Raw genomic sequence first — 17,740 nt, 5'->3', positions numbered from 1 at the left:
CCTTTGGCTCCATTATACGATGTATATATATCCCATCTCGTTCGTTATGCCATTGTGTGTAGTGATGTTATAGATTTTAACGAACATAATCAATTCATCACTGGTAAATTATTAAGTCAGGGATTTCGTTATAATAAATTACTTAAAACGTTTACTAAATTCTTTCATAGATACAAAGATTTGATTAGTAAATTTAGCTGTACCTCTAGAAAACTTAGTAAAAACAGTATTTCACATCCTAAATTTTACAGTAATATTATACTAAAAGCGCGGAAATCACTATGTGATCCGTGTAAACTCATCGAACCATTAAACAAACTTATTAGTAAGGGTTATCTTATTAATGTTGTTATAAGATCTTTGAATATTGTTGACATTGGCACAAATATCGATTTTGTCATCAACAAATTAAAACATAACTAAATTTGTATTCTTTTCGAATGGTTTTTTAGAATGTATAAATACACATCCATGTTTATTTTCTATATAGAGATTGCTTTATCTATATATAACATTATATATATTTATTTTAATGTTAAATCCTAACTATCCTTCTGCCTGTCGATAATTTTATTTTGGCATTGCACAAGTCATGTCTTCTTTGACTGTCCATGGCGTTAAAACACTAAATCATTGGGACGTGTTTTGATTTATTTTAGTCTCTGATGCATGATTGTTTTTATTATAATTGTTTTTTTTGGCTTTTAACTAGAATCCAGTAACTGCGAGTACTCTCAAATAGTACTTTCGTGTTATTGAACCTGTTGACACACTTTGTAATGCATTTTTGTTATTCAATGCTTGCTTGTTTTTGTGTTATATCTCGTCTCACCATTTTTTATATGTACCACCTTTCATAAGTGTTTAGTATTACGATAAATTTTCACTTCCTTTCTCGTACTATGAACAACAAAATTATTTTGTAAAAATTATTTCCGTACTCCTAACAACAAAATTATTTTGTTTATAGTTACCCGTGTACTATATTTTATTTAACGCCATTTTGTCCCAGGTTATTGTTATTATTTTGACATTGCTTTACATATTGTATTTATATTGTGTCATAGATCAAATTTATTCGTTCAGTGTATGTTTACTTGTTTTGTTAAAATTTCTTTTTGATCGAGTTAAGCCATTTCAATTGATATTTTATGGTGTTTCTTTCTGTGTTGTAGTGTTATACTGCTGTTTCAGGTTAGGATTAAGGTTGGCGCTTTTTAAAACGTTTAAACCCGCTGCATTTGTATGCACCTGTCTTAAGTCAGGAACCTGTTGTTCACTGATTGCCGTTTGTTGATGTGGTTCATAATTGTTTCTCGTTTCTCGTTTTTTATATAGATTAGACCGTTGGTTTTCCTGTTTGAATGGTTTAACACAAGTCATTTTTGGGGCCCTTTATAGCTTGATGTTCGGTTCGAGCCAAGGCTCCGTGTTGAAGGCCGTACTTTGACCTTTAATTGTTAACTTTTACTAATTGTGACTTGGATGGAGAGTTGTCTCATTGGCACTCATACCACATCTTCTTATATCTGTCTGCATACACATACTTTGGATTACATGTAAGTGTACAGTAGTTAAGTAACAAAAAGTGTGATAAAGCAAATTTGCGAAAACGTTTTCGAGATACATTAAAAGCAGTTTGCGTTCTCGTTATATGTTGGTTATACATTTATACAGTTTAATAATGATGATATTAATATTGTAAATGAAATAATTGAAATATGACGAAATTGTGTTCCCGGCCAAATGCCTGTTTGTATCGGCACGACTCGTGCTTCAGAAAATATGTAACTTTCATAAACTGTATCACTAACTTTTTGTACTTGTACATGTATAGGATTTATAACACGACCTATGACAGTTTACTTATTCTTATTTAATTAAATCAGGACTGCCAATCATTTTCCGGATTAATTCGGATGTGTTCCAATGTGGGTCTGTGTATATTTTGAGATGTCAAAAATAAAAAACAAAATACGAGTGTTTTCGTTTTTTGTTTTTGATTTCTCAAATCGAAAAACGAATAGACGCAAATGTACACGGACCAATGTGGTCTAAAATTAGTCTATTCGAAAATCTCAACAAGAATAAAAACACCCCAAAGTTATTTAACCTAAACAACTGTACAAAGTCAATAATCTAGACACAAACATTGATATAAATATATATTCTTATATACCAAAATTTAGAAAATGAACATTTAATTCATTGTGAAAAACACAGCAAATCATTAGTTAGGGGAAAATATGTAAAGGGCGTGCAACTTTACTTATTGAGGTGAAAATTGAATAATAAAACTCCTTTATAAGGAGTATTATAAAAACAAACTTGTAAAAGTTGATTTGTATGTTCTGTCAAACTTTGATATATTAGAACTTCTTAAGTATTGGTTGTTCCACTATTTCTTGTCCAAATCGACTACGGATGATGTATGAAAGAAATTTGATATACTTTAACAGACTGTAAGATTGTAAAAAAAGTCGCATGCAAATTAAATTCTTTCATTTCACTCCATATGTATTTTTATATGATATTTATTTTTTATATTAAAGGAAAGCTGATACATTACTCTTTTATTCTAAAGTAAATATTTGCTGATAACTTCATTCAGAAATTAATTAGAAGCTGTCCCGTGTTTGATAATGAAAAGAAGATTAATCGCTTTATCGCAATTTACAAAAAATCTATAACGTGGGAAAAACTCTACGACAGGGCTGAAATGATAGTATTATGTTTACTCTATCATTATTTGGATTTTCAGACCTACATTTTTTTTTTATTTGTCACTCCACTATAGTAATTCTGGAACATATCCATGATCATTCGTGACACTGATACTCATCAATGATCAACTAAACCTTATCACAAACTTACTGATATATCTGTTCTTACTTATACGTTTGTTTTCATTCCATTTAATATAATGGTTTTCATCTATTCACTAATATCATATTTTACAGATGTTTATAATAAATAACAGCATGGCATGTGTAACACGTTTAACATATGTAATGATAGGCATACAATCTTGTATAATATAAATCTATTTGCAATAACTATTATAAAATTATAGTAATTGTTTTCTCACTGTAACAGTTGACGTCAGTGACCAAGAAACAGGTCTGACTAAAGGGTAAGAATACTTGATATGATATTAAAGGTTACAATTTATTGTTCAAATGGTCATAATTAGTAAGTTTAAGTTATGAAAATTATTTTTTTATATATGGTTATGTTCTTCTAATATATTTTATGACGGTATGATACTCAACCCCTAACGGGAGGTATAGTGCTTGATTTTCATATGATGAAGACATAATCTTTCAATCAGTTTAATTGATGTCTGGAGCTGGCATGTCAGTAACTGCTAGTACTCCTGTGTTAATTTACGTATCATTGTCATTTTGCTTTGTTTCTTATGTTACCTATTCTGACATCGGACTCGGACTTCTTTTAAACTGCTTTTACTGTGCGTATTGCTGTGTGTTTGTTTATTCTATATTGGCTAGAGGTATAGGGGAGGGTTGATATATCACTAAACATGTTTAACCCCTCTGCACTTTAGCGCCTGTCCTAAGTCAGGAGCCTCTGCCCTTTGTAAGTTTTGTATGTTTTTTTTTAAGTTTAGTTCATTTATATCTTTCGGAGTCTAGTGTGACGTCCATTTTCACTGAACTAGTACACATCTGTGTTTAGGGGCCAGCTGAAGCCAACCTCCGGGTGCTGGATTTTCTCGCTGTGTTGAAGACCGATTGGTGGCCTTGGGCTGTATTCTGCTCTTTGGTCGGGTTGTTGTCTCTTTGACACATTCCCCATTTCCATTCTCAATTTTATTTACCACTATAAGCATAAAGTACCATTGAGATTAAAATGAACCTTTCAAGAATTGAAGATGCTATGCGATATAAATCAAGTACGATTTTACACTCTATTTGAACGTATAAACGTGACACCTTGACTCTCTCCGTGGTAGTACGATTCACACGAACGGCTATTAGTTCGGCTTTGCGAAATGTATGAATATGCACTAACGATCGATTGTAGACAGTCAATTAAAATCACGTGTAATATGTAAAGAATAAACATCTTTTCTTTTTATAAGGCTACATACTGTGGATTCATTTATTTTCGTTGGTACTAATTTTCGTTGATTGAGGAAAACTTGCACTTTCGTGGATATTTAATTTCGTGGTTTTGACAAAGTCTGCATATATTCCTTTAGGAAATTTGTAATTCGTTGAACATTTAAATTCGTGGTTCCCCTGTACCCACGAAATCCACGAAAATTGGTATCAAACGAATATTAATGAATCCACAGTATTTGATTCATTACATCACAATGCCCCTTTAACTGCGTCCAATTCTGTGACTACAAATTAGTATATTTGATCTGCAGATCCTATTGTTTAACATATTGTGAAATTGATCTAGACTCAAACTTGCCAGTAATATTTGCTTTCTATGATTGTGAAATTAATACATATACTCATTACATTTTAACAAAGCTACGTTCCAATAAGGACAAGATCAATAATCTATTTTTAGAAAAGTGGCTGAAATGTGTTTTAGTATTTAGGTTTTATTAACAACATTTGACTTTATTGTATGTTATACTGAATTGTGAGGCAACACTAAACAAGTCACAAAACTCTAAATTGGTCAGGAATATGCTCAAAATCATGTGCCGTACGTCATTTGGTCTGCGTATGGAAGTTGTGTCATTGGCAATCTTACCACATATTCTAATTTGTATATTTATAACAGAAGTTGTGTGTACAGAGTGACTCATGTTAACAAGCCTATAGTTTCTATTTGTAGAGAAATTGCTGGAATTGTTGTTGGATGCATTGCCAGTGTTGCGTTAATTGCAGTTATCTGCTGTATTGTTATTTTGAAATTCATTTTCAGCAAATGTAGGTATACGATAATGCTGCTAAAATGCTTTAATAAACATAAAGACGGTATTTATTTTATTTTAATTTTAAAATTGAATTAAATGCACTAAACGCTCTGCAGAAAAAAATATTACGACTTTATGTATACTTTAGCAAAGCATCCACGTTTTCAGGTTAAAGATTGATCAACGATTACATAAATAATTGAGAGAATTAAAGAAAAAAAAAATCGATAAAAATGCACACAAAAAAAAATCCTAACATTTTATGCAGCACAGAATAACAAAACTCGATTCGTTATTCTCCCTCTGACAGAACACATTCATTTACAATCACACACATGCATACATTGTCACGTTGATTAATAAGTTCATTACAAAGACATTACAGGTACACAATGTGTCATATTGTCACTGTAACCTGCCTTCTTTTGTGCTATAAGAAAAGCATTTCAAATAATGCAACATATCATTTATACAAAGAAATATCTATAAATTGTTAAAATTAGTGCTTAAATTGAATCCAAAAGTAAAAAATATGAATATATATATAAATATAACTCTTTTTTTCTTTATTTCAGAATCAACGAAACCAAATTAAAATGAACATCAATTAAATTTAAGATCGACTAAGGAAAGACAATCACAACATCATGTCATTTTTTATTTTTTTTTATTCTTTATAATTACTGACAATTATTATCAGTTGCATGATTCTGAAATGTTTCTAAAAATATTATAAAAGATACCACTATAATAATTTCGTATGCTAGAGCCGTGTATGTACAAGATTCAGGAAGCAAAAAACAGTAAGGAATTTAGTATCGCATTTTGGCCATAGTGAATTTTTTAAATATGAAAATGTTTGTGCATTTAAATTGAATTTTAGACAGTTGAAGAATAATATAGCCTTTCAAACGGGTTCTTGTGATTATCAATATATATTTATGCATGTTTTGTATGCTATTTTTCTGTTTGACAGTCCGTATGTCACATCCGTACCGCCCAAAGGTTCAGAAATTATTGTACTTTTTTAAAGAAGTTTGTATATAAATACTGGTGCATGGTCTAGCTCATTTACATTGTCGTAGCTTGAAGATAAGACACAGAACAGCTATATTCCAAGCATATCCAAGATTTATTTTCATAATAGAATTTAGTATATTGACGTTTGGTCAATACAAAATATTGAAGAGCTAAGCCGTTTTATGTAAATTATATAGTTGCTCTGGTAAGATGTAGTGAAGTTGTTCATGCGAAAACAAAACAAATAGGGGTGGTTCCCGGGCTTGTTCAGTTACTGTTCAATCTGAAAGAAAGTATCTTTTTGATGCTACGGATTATGAACTTACGCTTCTAATTGAGAAATTAAGCTGACATCATAATTGACTATTGAAAATACCTATTTTAACCAATGCAAAACTTACAGCTATCATCTCGGGAATTGTCTGTAACAAACTTTCAAATCAGTTTGCATTGGAAATTATGTACCGAATGAATAATGATTTTATTCGAAAATTTTAATTGACCAACAAAAATCATCAATTTGGGGAATATCTTCCATCATAAATCAGTTCAATCCAAAAGACTTTCCGAATTTGGAGATCAGTGTGTTCCTATCATTTCTCATAACTATAACCATATTCATATCGCGAATAAACTTTTGAAATATAAACACGTCTTGAGAATTTCTCATTATTGACAAATTCAAAACTAAACCTCATAATTGCCCTTGTGCTAGTTTGTCACTTATATATAACCGGCTGGCTTTGTTATTACTTTTAACCTGAATATTGTCATTAACGCTTCTCTCCGAAATGTTTTTACTAGAGGCCTGAAAGATCATGAACCTGAATTAATCGTCATTTGAGAACACAACATTAAAATACTGATAGATTCAGTCAATGTTTATGCTAAGCAATAGTCTAAACGTAAAAATGAATATTTTCATACCAATTGAATGAGTTTATACTGTTAAGTCGTTGATAATATAATTAAAAAAAGAAGATTGGGCTTATGAACCCTCATTCTACATCTATCGAAAAAGACCGAATTGTGGCTAAGCACCTGTCTTCCTCTGTGACACAATGTTGTTTTCGAAGCAGATAAAATTCCAACCAACACCGCTTTATGTGTTATCAAATTACATAAACTGCTTGATAACGGAATTAGGTATTGACATTTCACTTGGATACTCAACATATAATCCAACGTCACTTACAAAAGAGAAACTCCTGAATATCATACGTATGTTTTATATTTCTATGTAATTTCAACCAAGCATGAAGAACTGGATCACGCTTTACTGTACTGGGTATTACAAATTACTGAAACATACGTGTCCTTACAACTTTATATTGCTGAGTCTGCCAATTTGAAAATAAATGTCGTCAGCAACAAAAGTCAAGCTATATCGTTACTATGAAACTACTTAACCTAGGTGCGGAGTGAATCAGATGTTGATACTAAAAAATTCAAAGATCCAAAAAAAGTACATACATTCTTAGTCTCTTTCCTTTTGCAATGATATAAAATTACTTGACCTCTATCTTTTGCACTAATATTCTCTATTCTATTGTTAAAAAACATATTGAATGAAATAGTCTCACTTAGTTTCAGTAAATGAATAGGCAACGTAGATACAAATATCCTGTTAAAGGAAGAGATACAGTATACTTTATAAAAAGAACAACTTTGATTTAGACAACATATTTCATTTAAATTAACATCTTTATTATGCTTCATTTTATTATTGACAACCTATTTGTTACGTTTGGAGGATTTGTTTGTCAACAAACAATCGACGTTCCTATGGGAAACAACTTTGATTATCTTCCAGTCGCCTTATTCACATGATGCAGACTTCATACAGGAGCTTCTCGGGGGAATGAACAGCAGCTAGCCTTATCTTTATCGTATCGCCTTTACGATGATGTTCTCTCACTAATTAATCAAAAGTTAAGTAATTATGATGAATGGATCCAACCTAACGAACTTTAGGAGACCACATACATGTATACAGTGAAGTCGGTCTCATATCTTGACTTAAATGTAGAAATAAGATGTACACGACTAGTTCCATATTACTTTTTTTTTGAACGGTGATGCTATTATGGCTCCTTCTTACGGTGTGTGTATTTTTAAACTCGTTTGCTTTGCTATCGTCAACATAATTATTTCAATTTTTGAACAAATTACAATTACAAGATATCTACAAAATGAATCATTCTGATCAGAAACGGAATATTTTCTAATAGAAAATAGAATCAGAGATTTTCTTATAAATATTCCTAGGTTTTACTTCTAACATCAAATTCAGTATTTTATCAAAAATCCCCTAAATTGTCTATCAAATTGAGAAAAAATGTGTACATTTCTCGATTGATGAGTTGAATGTCTCTTTCGTACCTCTCGATTTTCTTTTACAAAAGAAAACACATTAGGCTTAGAATTGTTCTGTAACGTCCAAATAAAAAATTAAAAACCCCAGATTTGTGATCAATTCATTTACACAATTGTTGTTTTTTAGTGTTGTAATTAACACATTCAAAGATTGTAGCTTCATACATAACATACTTACGGATATAAAGGAACCGTGAGTAGCCCAGCCCTTACAAAAAAAGAAATTCTTGACTAATACGTTTAAAGACAAATTATATTTATGCATTTATTATGGCCTTTAATTGACATCTCAAAATTCAAAACCTAAACATATCCAGTATATCTTTACTCCAAGCACATATGAAATGGGAGATGTTTCAGAATAGTTGTAACTAGACTTGGGATTACTTGAATATATCATGATTTATTTGATATTTTTGTACCGTATTAACAGTAAATAGATATTGCATAAACACTTTATAATCAAAACAACATAAAACATTTCCTTACTGATTGTTACAGTTTGTTGTTAAATTGCATTGTAACATAGACAGCAATGTCGAAGGTTAAAAGGAGGGTTGACCGCTCACAAACACAATACACCATGCGTAATTCTTGATGTGCCAGTCATAGAATGTCCGTCGTATTTGTTTTTCATTCAGTATTGTTATATAAATCAGGCTGTAGGTTTTGTCCTTTAAATTGTTTCACATTTTCTCCCGCTAGGGACTTTTATCGCTTACTATACGGTATTGCTGACATCGTTGACAACTGTACACGTGGAAATACAATTTTTCATATTTTTGTATTTGTCTTTATAAATGGTTGTCTCAATTGCAACATAGCACAACTTACATATTCTTATATTTAAAGTTTGCTCTGTTTTAACACCATCAATACCCCGTTACGATATTTTTTTGTGTCGATCCTGTAGTTAAATGGTTGTCGTCTTATTGTTTTTGTTTTATGTTATAAATCTTAGATTAAGAATGTGGTTGGTTTGCTCTCTTGATTGTTTCACGTTTCATCATTCCTGTGTCTTAAAGTTATATTACTAAATATTTCGTGCATGTTTGAGAAATAGTTTACTGGGGCTTGAGCTTATACTGATTTTACCACGGGTTGGCCCTTTATGCTAAAAAGCTTACGACCACCGTTAGCAATAGGTAAAATATTGGCATAAACCCTTGGTAAAATCAGTATAAATTCAAACCCCCATGAATGAATTCTAATCTAATAAGACAAAAACGGCAATTATGCTGGATCTATGCGCTCTAGGTGAAGGCAAACAGTTGCCCTTCCCGTAATTATTACACTATTAATATTGACTTAAAGAACGACGAAAACTGAACAAGTGACATGTTTAAGCTATTTACAATAACATACATACATAGGGTTGAACGAAGTGTAATGATTATCTTACTTTTATATTCAAAAATTGGCTTTAGACAGTTTTTGACTGAAATTAATTTGAAGAATTTTACTTCAATTCAAGACCCGTTGTTTACCTCGTCACACAATGACATGTTGATTCACGCAAGAGATATTCAAAATACGTAAATTGACGAACGAATTATACAATTACCAGGATATTTACTTGTTCTTACGTATGTCTGTTCCCGTTAACATTACACATCCACCAGGTGAAAATGATATTATCAGTACTAATATTAAGTAATCACTATGAACAAAGAAACGATATCTGCGTGTATATTCGTAATGTATACACTAAAAATTTAATTCACTTTTCTTTAATCTAACTTTCTGTAGGGAGAGAGATAACTTTTAATCCCTTACGTATCAATCCTTATTCACTTATTACGTATAATGCCGATTCTTATGTCGCCTGTATGTTTTTCTCTATAAAGCATGTATCACATGTCACAATTCAAAATTGACATCAGCATTATCATGATCATTACTAAACCTGTAACAATTAGGTTTTAAGATAAAAGTGCATCAATTAGTTTAGATTTTATCTAATTTATAAAGTCTATCTACAGGTAATAAATCATGATAATGCACAGAAAAGAAAAATATCACCCAAGTGCTTGGAGGTAAATCTATAAACAAAAGAAAATGTGCCCAGTGAAAAAGTTACCGTTCACTGTATGATGTGTCGTTATAACATGATGTTCAAATGTCTCCTCATTCAGCAAAAAACGCCAGAACAAATTAAACAGAAGGATAAACAAATCCTGCACAACATGTGGCACCCGTCATGATGATAATGTGAAAAGTCTCATTCGGTTATATCACAATCGGGGTTGTGGCTACGACAGTGGGACATGTATGTGGTCATCTGTGACACATATATATCATAACTGTCAATAAAAGCTACTCTCAAACTTACTGATATACCTTCACTTACTTGTATTTTACTTTTCCATTTAATATAATGGTTTTCATATCTTAGTCGCGTTCAATCACATGTTGCAGTTGTTTTGTGTATTTGTATACTATATTGAATTAAATTGTATGAATCTGTAACTCTAATCATTAAATCTTGTAAAATATAAATCTACGTATAATAATTATCATTGTATTAAAAATATAGTACACTGTTTTCCCATCGAAGTGGCTGAAATGACTAAACAAGAAGATACAAGTAACGGGTAAGAATAATGGATATAGACAGGAGCACTTCTATAATTTATTGTTTTGATAAACATAGTAAGGAAAAGTAATTTGTAAAATAAATTATTTGTTTAGTGTACCACTGTACAGTACTGTATGTATACTGCGACATTGCGATTTAAAATTACCTACCGAGACATTTATGGTTTTGAGGTATGTAAATCAAATACAATTCTAAAATTTCAAAGTACAATGAGTTATAAACATGTTACCTTGACTTCATTCCATGAAGGTACGGCTTTGCAAAACTTCTTAATACGCACTAACCCACGTGTGATACGGCAAATCACTCCATTTTTAAAACTGATGTTCATAAGGCCAGTACATATGTTATCCTTCCTTAGCCGTCCTTATTTTCCTTAAATAATTTGCCTGTCAGTTGGTCTATCCGATGTTCAGATCCTTTTGCTGAAGTGATTTTTAAATTGGCGTCGCCCTAAATGTGCTTGTTATATTTGCCATTTAGCACTGAAGGTCTGATTTTGGGTCCTTCATTTCTTTATTCTTTAATTTTGTTGTCATTTACTCAAATCTTTACCTTTTTGCCCATTATTCTCTAATCTTTACCTTTTTGCCCATTATTCTCTAATCTTTACCTTTTTGCCCATTATTTTTGCCCATTATTCTCTAATCTTTACCTTTTTGCCCATTATTCTCTAATCTTTACCTTTTTGCCCATTATTCTCTAATCTTTACCTTTTTGCCCATCATTCTCTAATCTTTACCTTTTTGCCCATTATTCTCTAATCTTTACCTTTTTGCCCATTATTTTTGCCCATTATTCTCTAATCTTTACCTTTTTGCCCATTATTCTCTAATCTTGATAATTTTATACTCCATTATTCTCTATTCTTTATTTATTTATTTTTTTATTTTTTGCCTTTTTTTCTCTATTCCTTATTTATATTTGGAGCAATATAAAAAGAAGTTAGTAGGCATTTTAGTATTTATATTCTTGTGTTACATTATATTGTAAGCTACAGTAAACCATACATGTCATACAACGCTTTATTGTTCTAGAAAGTAAATTAATTACAGAAATACGACACCGCATACATTTCTTTAAACAAAAAGAAAAATCTCGAAATTTAGATACAAAATCGATAGGCACAAGTTATAAATCAGAAAATATATGTTTTGTTATTGTTATTTTTATGATTTACACTTTAACTACATCAATATTTCGCTCTAGCTGTTAGATATAAATTCTTCAATACATGAAGTACTTGTGGTGATTGTACCTGAGAAATGGTAAGTAACGAAGTGATACATGTTCACAAACCTCTAGTTTTGTTTTAGTAGAGAAATTGCTGGAATTGTATGTGGTTGCATCGCCGGTGTGGCGTTAGTAACAGATGTCAGCTGTATTGTTTTTTGGAAATGTGCTTCCAAAAAATGAAGATATAGGACATGCTTTGTCAAATACTTTATAGACTAAAAGTCGTCATACGTTTGCAAACTTCAGTTTACTTTTATGATCTTATCAAAAGAAGTATATGTAGTTCTTGCAAATGCCTAATTGGGAAAGAAACTTTTAGATCTTCATTTTACAAAACACAACAGTATTTTAGGAAAGGATGAAAGAACACTCAAAGATCTACTCACAAAAATTTAAAAACTATAGAAATATTGCAAATTTGCTGACCACCATTACAATATTCTAATATTTCGATATGATCATACATGAGATATTCACGTTGATTTGAAGATCAGTTTAGTTTACTATATGTTATGTATCAAAAAATATAAAAAGAAGATGTGGTATGATTGCCAATGAGACACCTCTCCAACAGAGACCAAATGAAATTGAAGTTCACAATTATAGGTCATTGTACGGCCTTCCACAATGGGCAACACCCATATCGCATAGTCAGCTACAAAAGGCCTCGAAATGACAATTTTAAAACAATTCAAACGGAAAAACTAACGACTTGATTCATGTACAAAACAATGAACGAAGAACAAATACGATATACAGCGACAAACGACGACCTGTATTTTATTATTTCAAGTTTGATACAAAAAAAAAACAATCATAATTTATCCATACAGAAACGATGTGCTACCTTTTTTTTATTAGATCTCTCGTTTTAATTGTCATGGACGAGGAAATTTCACATTGCATCGCAGAGAACAAATGTGTAAATATGTAAACATAAACCTAACACTGGAAACACATTTATTTTAGCATCAACAGGATCAAATAAAAATGGTTTATGCTCCATTTTACACAGACATTATCTGATGAAAGAAAATTTTTATCTTGTCTTTTCAATTTTTATCTTCTTTTTTCCTATCAAAATGATAACTGACTTAAAATGGCAATTTCATGCATGGTTTTTTTTTTACTAAATATATATGAGCCAATGCCGTACCTAAAATATATCTTTTAAACACATTAAAATCTTTGTAAAATACATTTTGAAGCAAGATATATTTGTTGGTTAAGGTCTTTCATATTCACACTATACGGACTTAAAAATTCTCTAACATTCATATGAGAAACAAATCTTAAATCAATACTACATTAGTTTTATGGTCACTCTCATGAATCGGTTGACGATACGATATGTCTGTGACTCAACTCAACTATCTGTACTTTTAACAATTCTGTTCTTTTTCTGATTGGAACATAGTGAGTTTTGATTTGCATGACGAGTGATGCATGTATAGCACGAGACGCTAACCTGTCAACACACCTGGTCTCGCTCCGTTTGGAGCTTATGCGATTTTCTCAGTTTTTGTTTGTTACTTTGATTTGTTATATCAATCGATTTATAAGATTTGCTGCCTTCATTCATATCTAAATATAAATGACAAGATCTTAAACTTAGGCTATGTTGGCAGTTATTGATGTTTTCATTTGTACTAAATGGCAAAACGTTTGAAGCACTAATGCCAATATGTTAGACGAAGGTGAAAAACGTAAATATCTTGTCCGACAGACAAATGTATAATGAACAAATAAATGGTGTTTTTTGTTAGATTTATAATACTTATAATAAGCCAAATAAAAACGTGGCCTTATCATACCTTAATCTCCTTTGTAAATTTCAAAGTATCAGTATCTTATCTCGGTCTTGTTTAGAAAACGATATAAAATGAATAAATGTTGGTTAATAGGGCAGACATGAGTCGCAATCAGAAAAACGTGTTGATATTTGAATTTAAGGAGCTAAAAAAAACGGGGTCTTATCATACCTTCTCCTTTGTTAATTAAGAAATACCAGTATCTTATCTCGGTCTTGTTTAGAAAACGATATAAAGGAATACATTTTGGTAGATAAGGCAGACTTGAGTTATAACCAGAAAAAGTCGCTAAATTTAGGAGTTTAACATGTTTAAAGGGCCGACTTAAATTGCATATAATGACGTAATGATTAATAACTTACACGGGGACGGATAAAATTAATTTCCTGATTTAATTTCAGCAATAAAATTAAACCAACCGAAACAACTGAATGATTTCTGAACGCGTATGCATGTGGCATTATTTGTCAATCTTACCCTCTAACAAAGTATTTCGAAGATCTTACACATTTCAAGCGTGAGTTTTTTCTTTAAAATATTGTTTATAACTAGTTTTACCGCTCAATATTTTCCCTCGGTAATTCACGATGCGCTCCATTCTCCTATTTTTCACGCCACCCATGGGTTGCTGAATTGACAATTAATCAAATTGTGTTTTTCTAGATTTTTGTATATAATGATATATATTTGTATCATTTGTTGTTTCTATATATATTTGACTGAGTACCGCTTGAAAGTACTCGCGTCTCACCTAAAAGGTCTAGGCTCAGGGATTGGGGGTGCACCCCCTTTATGTTGGTACAGGGTTGCAGTTTGCATACGAAAACATATCCCTATTGATATATTGACTCTGTGGAGAATAACATGATACTAACACTTTCACCGCAGGAATAATTATAGATTATAACATGCCCTTTTTCATATTGGCCCTGGTGCCATCCAGAGACTCCCATATCAGCCCGAGTCGAGGGCCAATATTGGTCGAGGGATAATACCGGGGCAAATATGGAAATGACATGTCATAATCTATTTATCATATATTTAAGTTCTGCAGAAAAGAGAAAAAAACGTTCAATTATAACCATTTAATCAACCACAACAGTTTTATTTCTACTTATTTTTGAATATGGTAATACACAAACGCGAGAATTTGCCATAACTGGGGCTAAATCGATAACAGTTGGTTGGACACTGTTACTAATGGCCATTGTATCAGAATTCTCATAATTTTCAATACAAGCAACCACTGAATTTAAATCTACATTTGCTAAATCATTATCTAATAATTGTTCAATATTTTTAGCGGATGTACTATTTTGATGAGAGCCATTTTCATGTTTATTTATTGTGGGTCCTCGGTTACCAGAAGAGATGTCACTTAAACTGTTTGACATGTCTTCTTGCTGCTCAAGAGAAGCAGAGCTGTATTGGTTTATTTACTGAACACTATGATGTCCAGTTAACTGCATTATCTGAGTAGCCTCAACTTTTGAATGTAATAATGAAGTTACAGTGGTTTTATGGCCTGTGGTTAACTTAACGACCTGTGGGACCAGCTTTAAGCCACATACTTTTCGCCAAGTCACCAAGCTTGTTTTGTCCTAGTGCTTGCTTACTTAACCACAATGCTCTAATATGAGAATGAGTGCTGTCAGGGGCAATATTGTGGATTGTTGACAGATACATCCTTCTCTCTGGTGTCAAAGTATCAACAGGCCGTCTTTTCATAAACTCTTTACATGCATTTACAGGGCATCTTGTGTCACCTACAAAGAAGACCACTGATTAAATATACAAAATAAAGGATGAAAATTTTATTTTTAAATATTAATACATATATCATTTTTTCAAGTATATATAAAATGTAAATCGCAGAGAATGTATGTTTTGTTAGGTATTAAGAATAAGATTTCGGCTTTTTTGTATTCTGTTCTGTTTGCTACAAATTAGATTTATTGTAAGTATATATGTATTAATATTAAAAATACATTTTCTTGTAATATTAAAATATCATGATATAATTATATACGGAATGTACCTGGGTTTTAGGTGCAAAAGACCTAGTATTTCCAGACTCTCCTTTTCTTGTTTTTGTCATTCTTTCAGGATATTCAAGATAGTGTTTCCCTTCAGATGTTGCTTTCATTGTCACATAACCAAATAACATATCTGTATGCTCTCATGCTAAAATGGAGACAGTGATTTAACCAGACTGTGTTTGTTAAGGCTTCAGGATTACCTAAAATAACATACATTGAAATTGAACATATGCGCAATTATATACATTTGAATATTGATTTATATTCAAATTTGCTTACCTTATACAAATACAATGACATTTCTTCTTTATAGATATTCAACGAAATTTTATTAATTGAGAAGACATTCTCTGGGAAAAACTTTGTAATTTATAATAAAAATTGTAGGCATAAATTAACAATACAACTATAGTTACTGTATATAACGCAAACTGCTGACGTCATTTACTATCACAGTATAAACGGGAACTGTGTTTTAACTTTAAAGTCAATACTTTATTACTACTTGAATAATAAAACTTACTTGTTCCTAGAAGATTGTTGTTGAACAAGGAATCAATTTCTTCAGAAGTGAAAGCGTCTGCACGTCTTCTTTTGTTGCCAAGTCCTTTCCATTTCAAAGCCTTCGCTTCGCCCATAGAACATCCTAAGCATGAGCAAATTCCTTGTCCTATAATACTGATGTTGCTTTTTTCATTTATATTTCTATTCATAGCTGCTTGAATGCACTTTAACGAATCCGTATGGAACGCCACAGCTGTGTTATGTGGAACTCTGATATTACTTTATGTTGTTTTATTATTACTTGATGATATTTTGTCTTTACTTAATATGGTTTTGACATTACGTAATGATGTTTTGATATAACTCAATAAGGAATAGTCATTACTTAATGATATTTCGATATTACACGATATGGTTTCGTATTGACTTGATATAGTTTTGTCATTACTCAATATGGTTTTGTCATTACTCGATGTGGTTTCACCATTATTTAATGTGGTTGTGTCATTAGTCAATGTGGTTTTAACATTACTTGATGTGAATGTGACTTAACGTTATGTAGTTGTTTCATTACATGATGTGGTTTTGTTATTTCGTAATGATGATTTGCCTATTCTTTATATGGTTTTAACATTACGTAATGATGTTTCAAAATTTGACGATTTTACACTACATGATGTGTTTGTTTCATTATTTGATGTGGTCCTGTTATTCTTTGATGTGGTTATCCCATTACTTGATGAGGTAAAACCACGTGACCAATTCGGAAAAAAATATGTTCTATTTTTAAACAGATTTAAATATATCGTTTGTTTAATGTGCTTTGGATGGGTATCGCTATCCATTGAGTTAAAGTTCAAATTAAAGTTCGAGTGGTTGTTCAGAGTTATTTGGTATGAAAAAGGGGAACGGCAGACAATAATAAGAAAAAAAGTATTAAAAAGTTTACAGTATTTCGGACATAATTAAGATATCCCCAAACCACTTGGTCCTGTTGTTTTTATCCTAAGTTCTCAAACGGAAGCAGTATTTGTAAAATATTCCACGGAACCCTGTGTCTCGGCTGATATTGCTGCTGTAAGTGTAAAAGCGTCATGTTGATCGGCTGTACATTTATCTATTATACATTTATCGGTAAAAAAAAAAATAAAAAAAAAATGTTTTCTGTAGATGCTTTTTCTTGAAATTGAGGAATAACTCCTATACAAGTTTTAAAACACTTCATGGAGGTTTACAAATTTATCATGTCAAAACA

General features: G+C 31.3%; 1 protein-coding gene across 3 annotated transcripts in view; it reads left to right on the top strand.

Annotated features, from left to right (window-relative positions):
• Positions 1–17,740, top strand: part of LOC127714904 (deleted in malignant brain tumors 1 protein-like) — a 45,613-nt gene that overhangs the window by 14,845 nt on the left and 13,028 nt on the right. The window contains exons 5-7 of one of the 3 annotated variants that reach the window (XM_052220930.1): positions 3,097–3,133; positions 4,819–4,913; positions 5,476–5,551. In XM_052220930.1, the coding sequence (XP_052076890.1) occupies positions 3,097–3,133; positions 4,819–4,913; positions 5,476–5,477 (134 nt within the window). In that variant the 3' untranslated portion in view covers positions 5,478–5,551. Of the gene's footprint in view, positions 1–3,096; positions 3,134–4,818; positions 4,914–5,475; positions 5,552–17,740 lie in introns of those variants that run through there. The other 2 variants (XR_007987993.1, XM_052220929.1) reach the window with 2 other exon arrangements.

Source organism: Mytilus californianus, unplaced genomic scaffold, assembly GCF_021869535.1.
Source record: "Mytilus californianus isolate M0D057914Y unplaced genomic scaffold, xbMytCali1.0.p SCAF_9, whole genome shotgun sequence".
Classification (NCBI taxonomy): Eukaryota; Metazoa; Mollusca; class Bivalvia; order Mytilida; family Mytilidae; genus Mytilus; species Mytilus californianus.
This window is presented reverse-complemented; position numbering and strand designations above follow the sequence as displayed.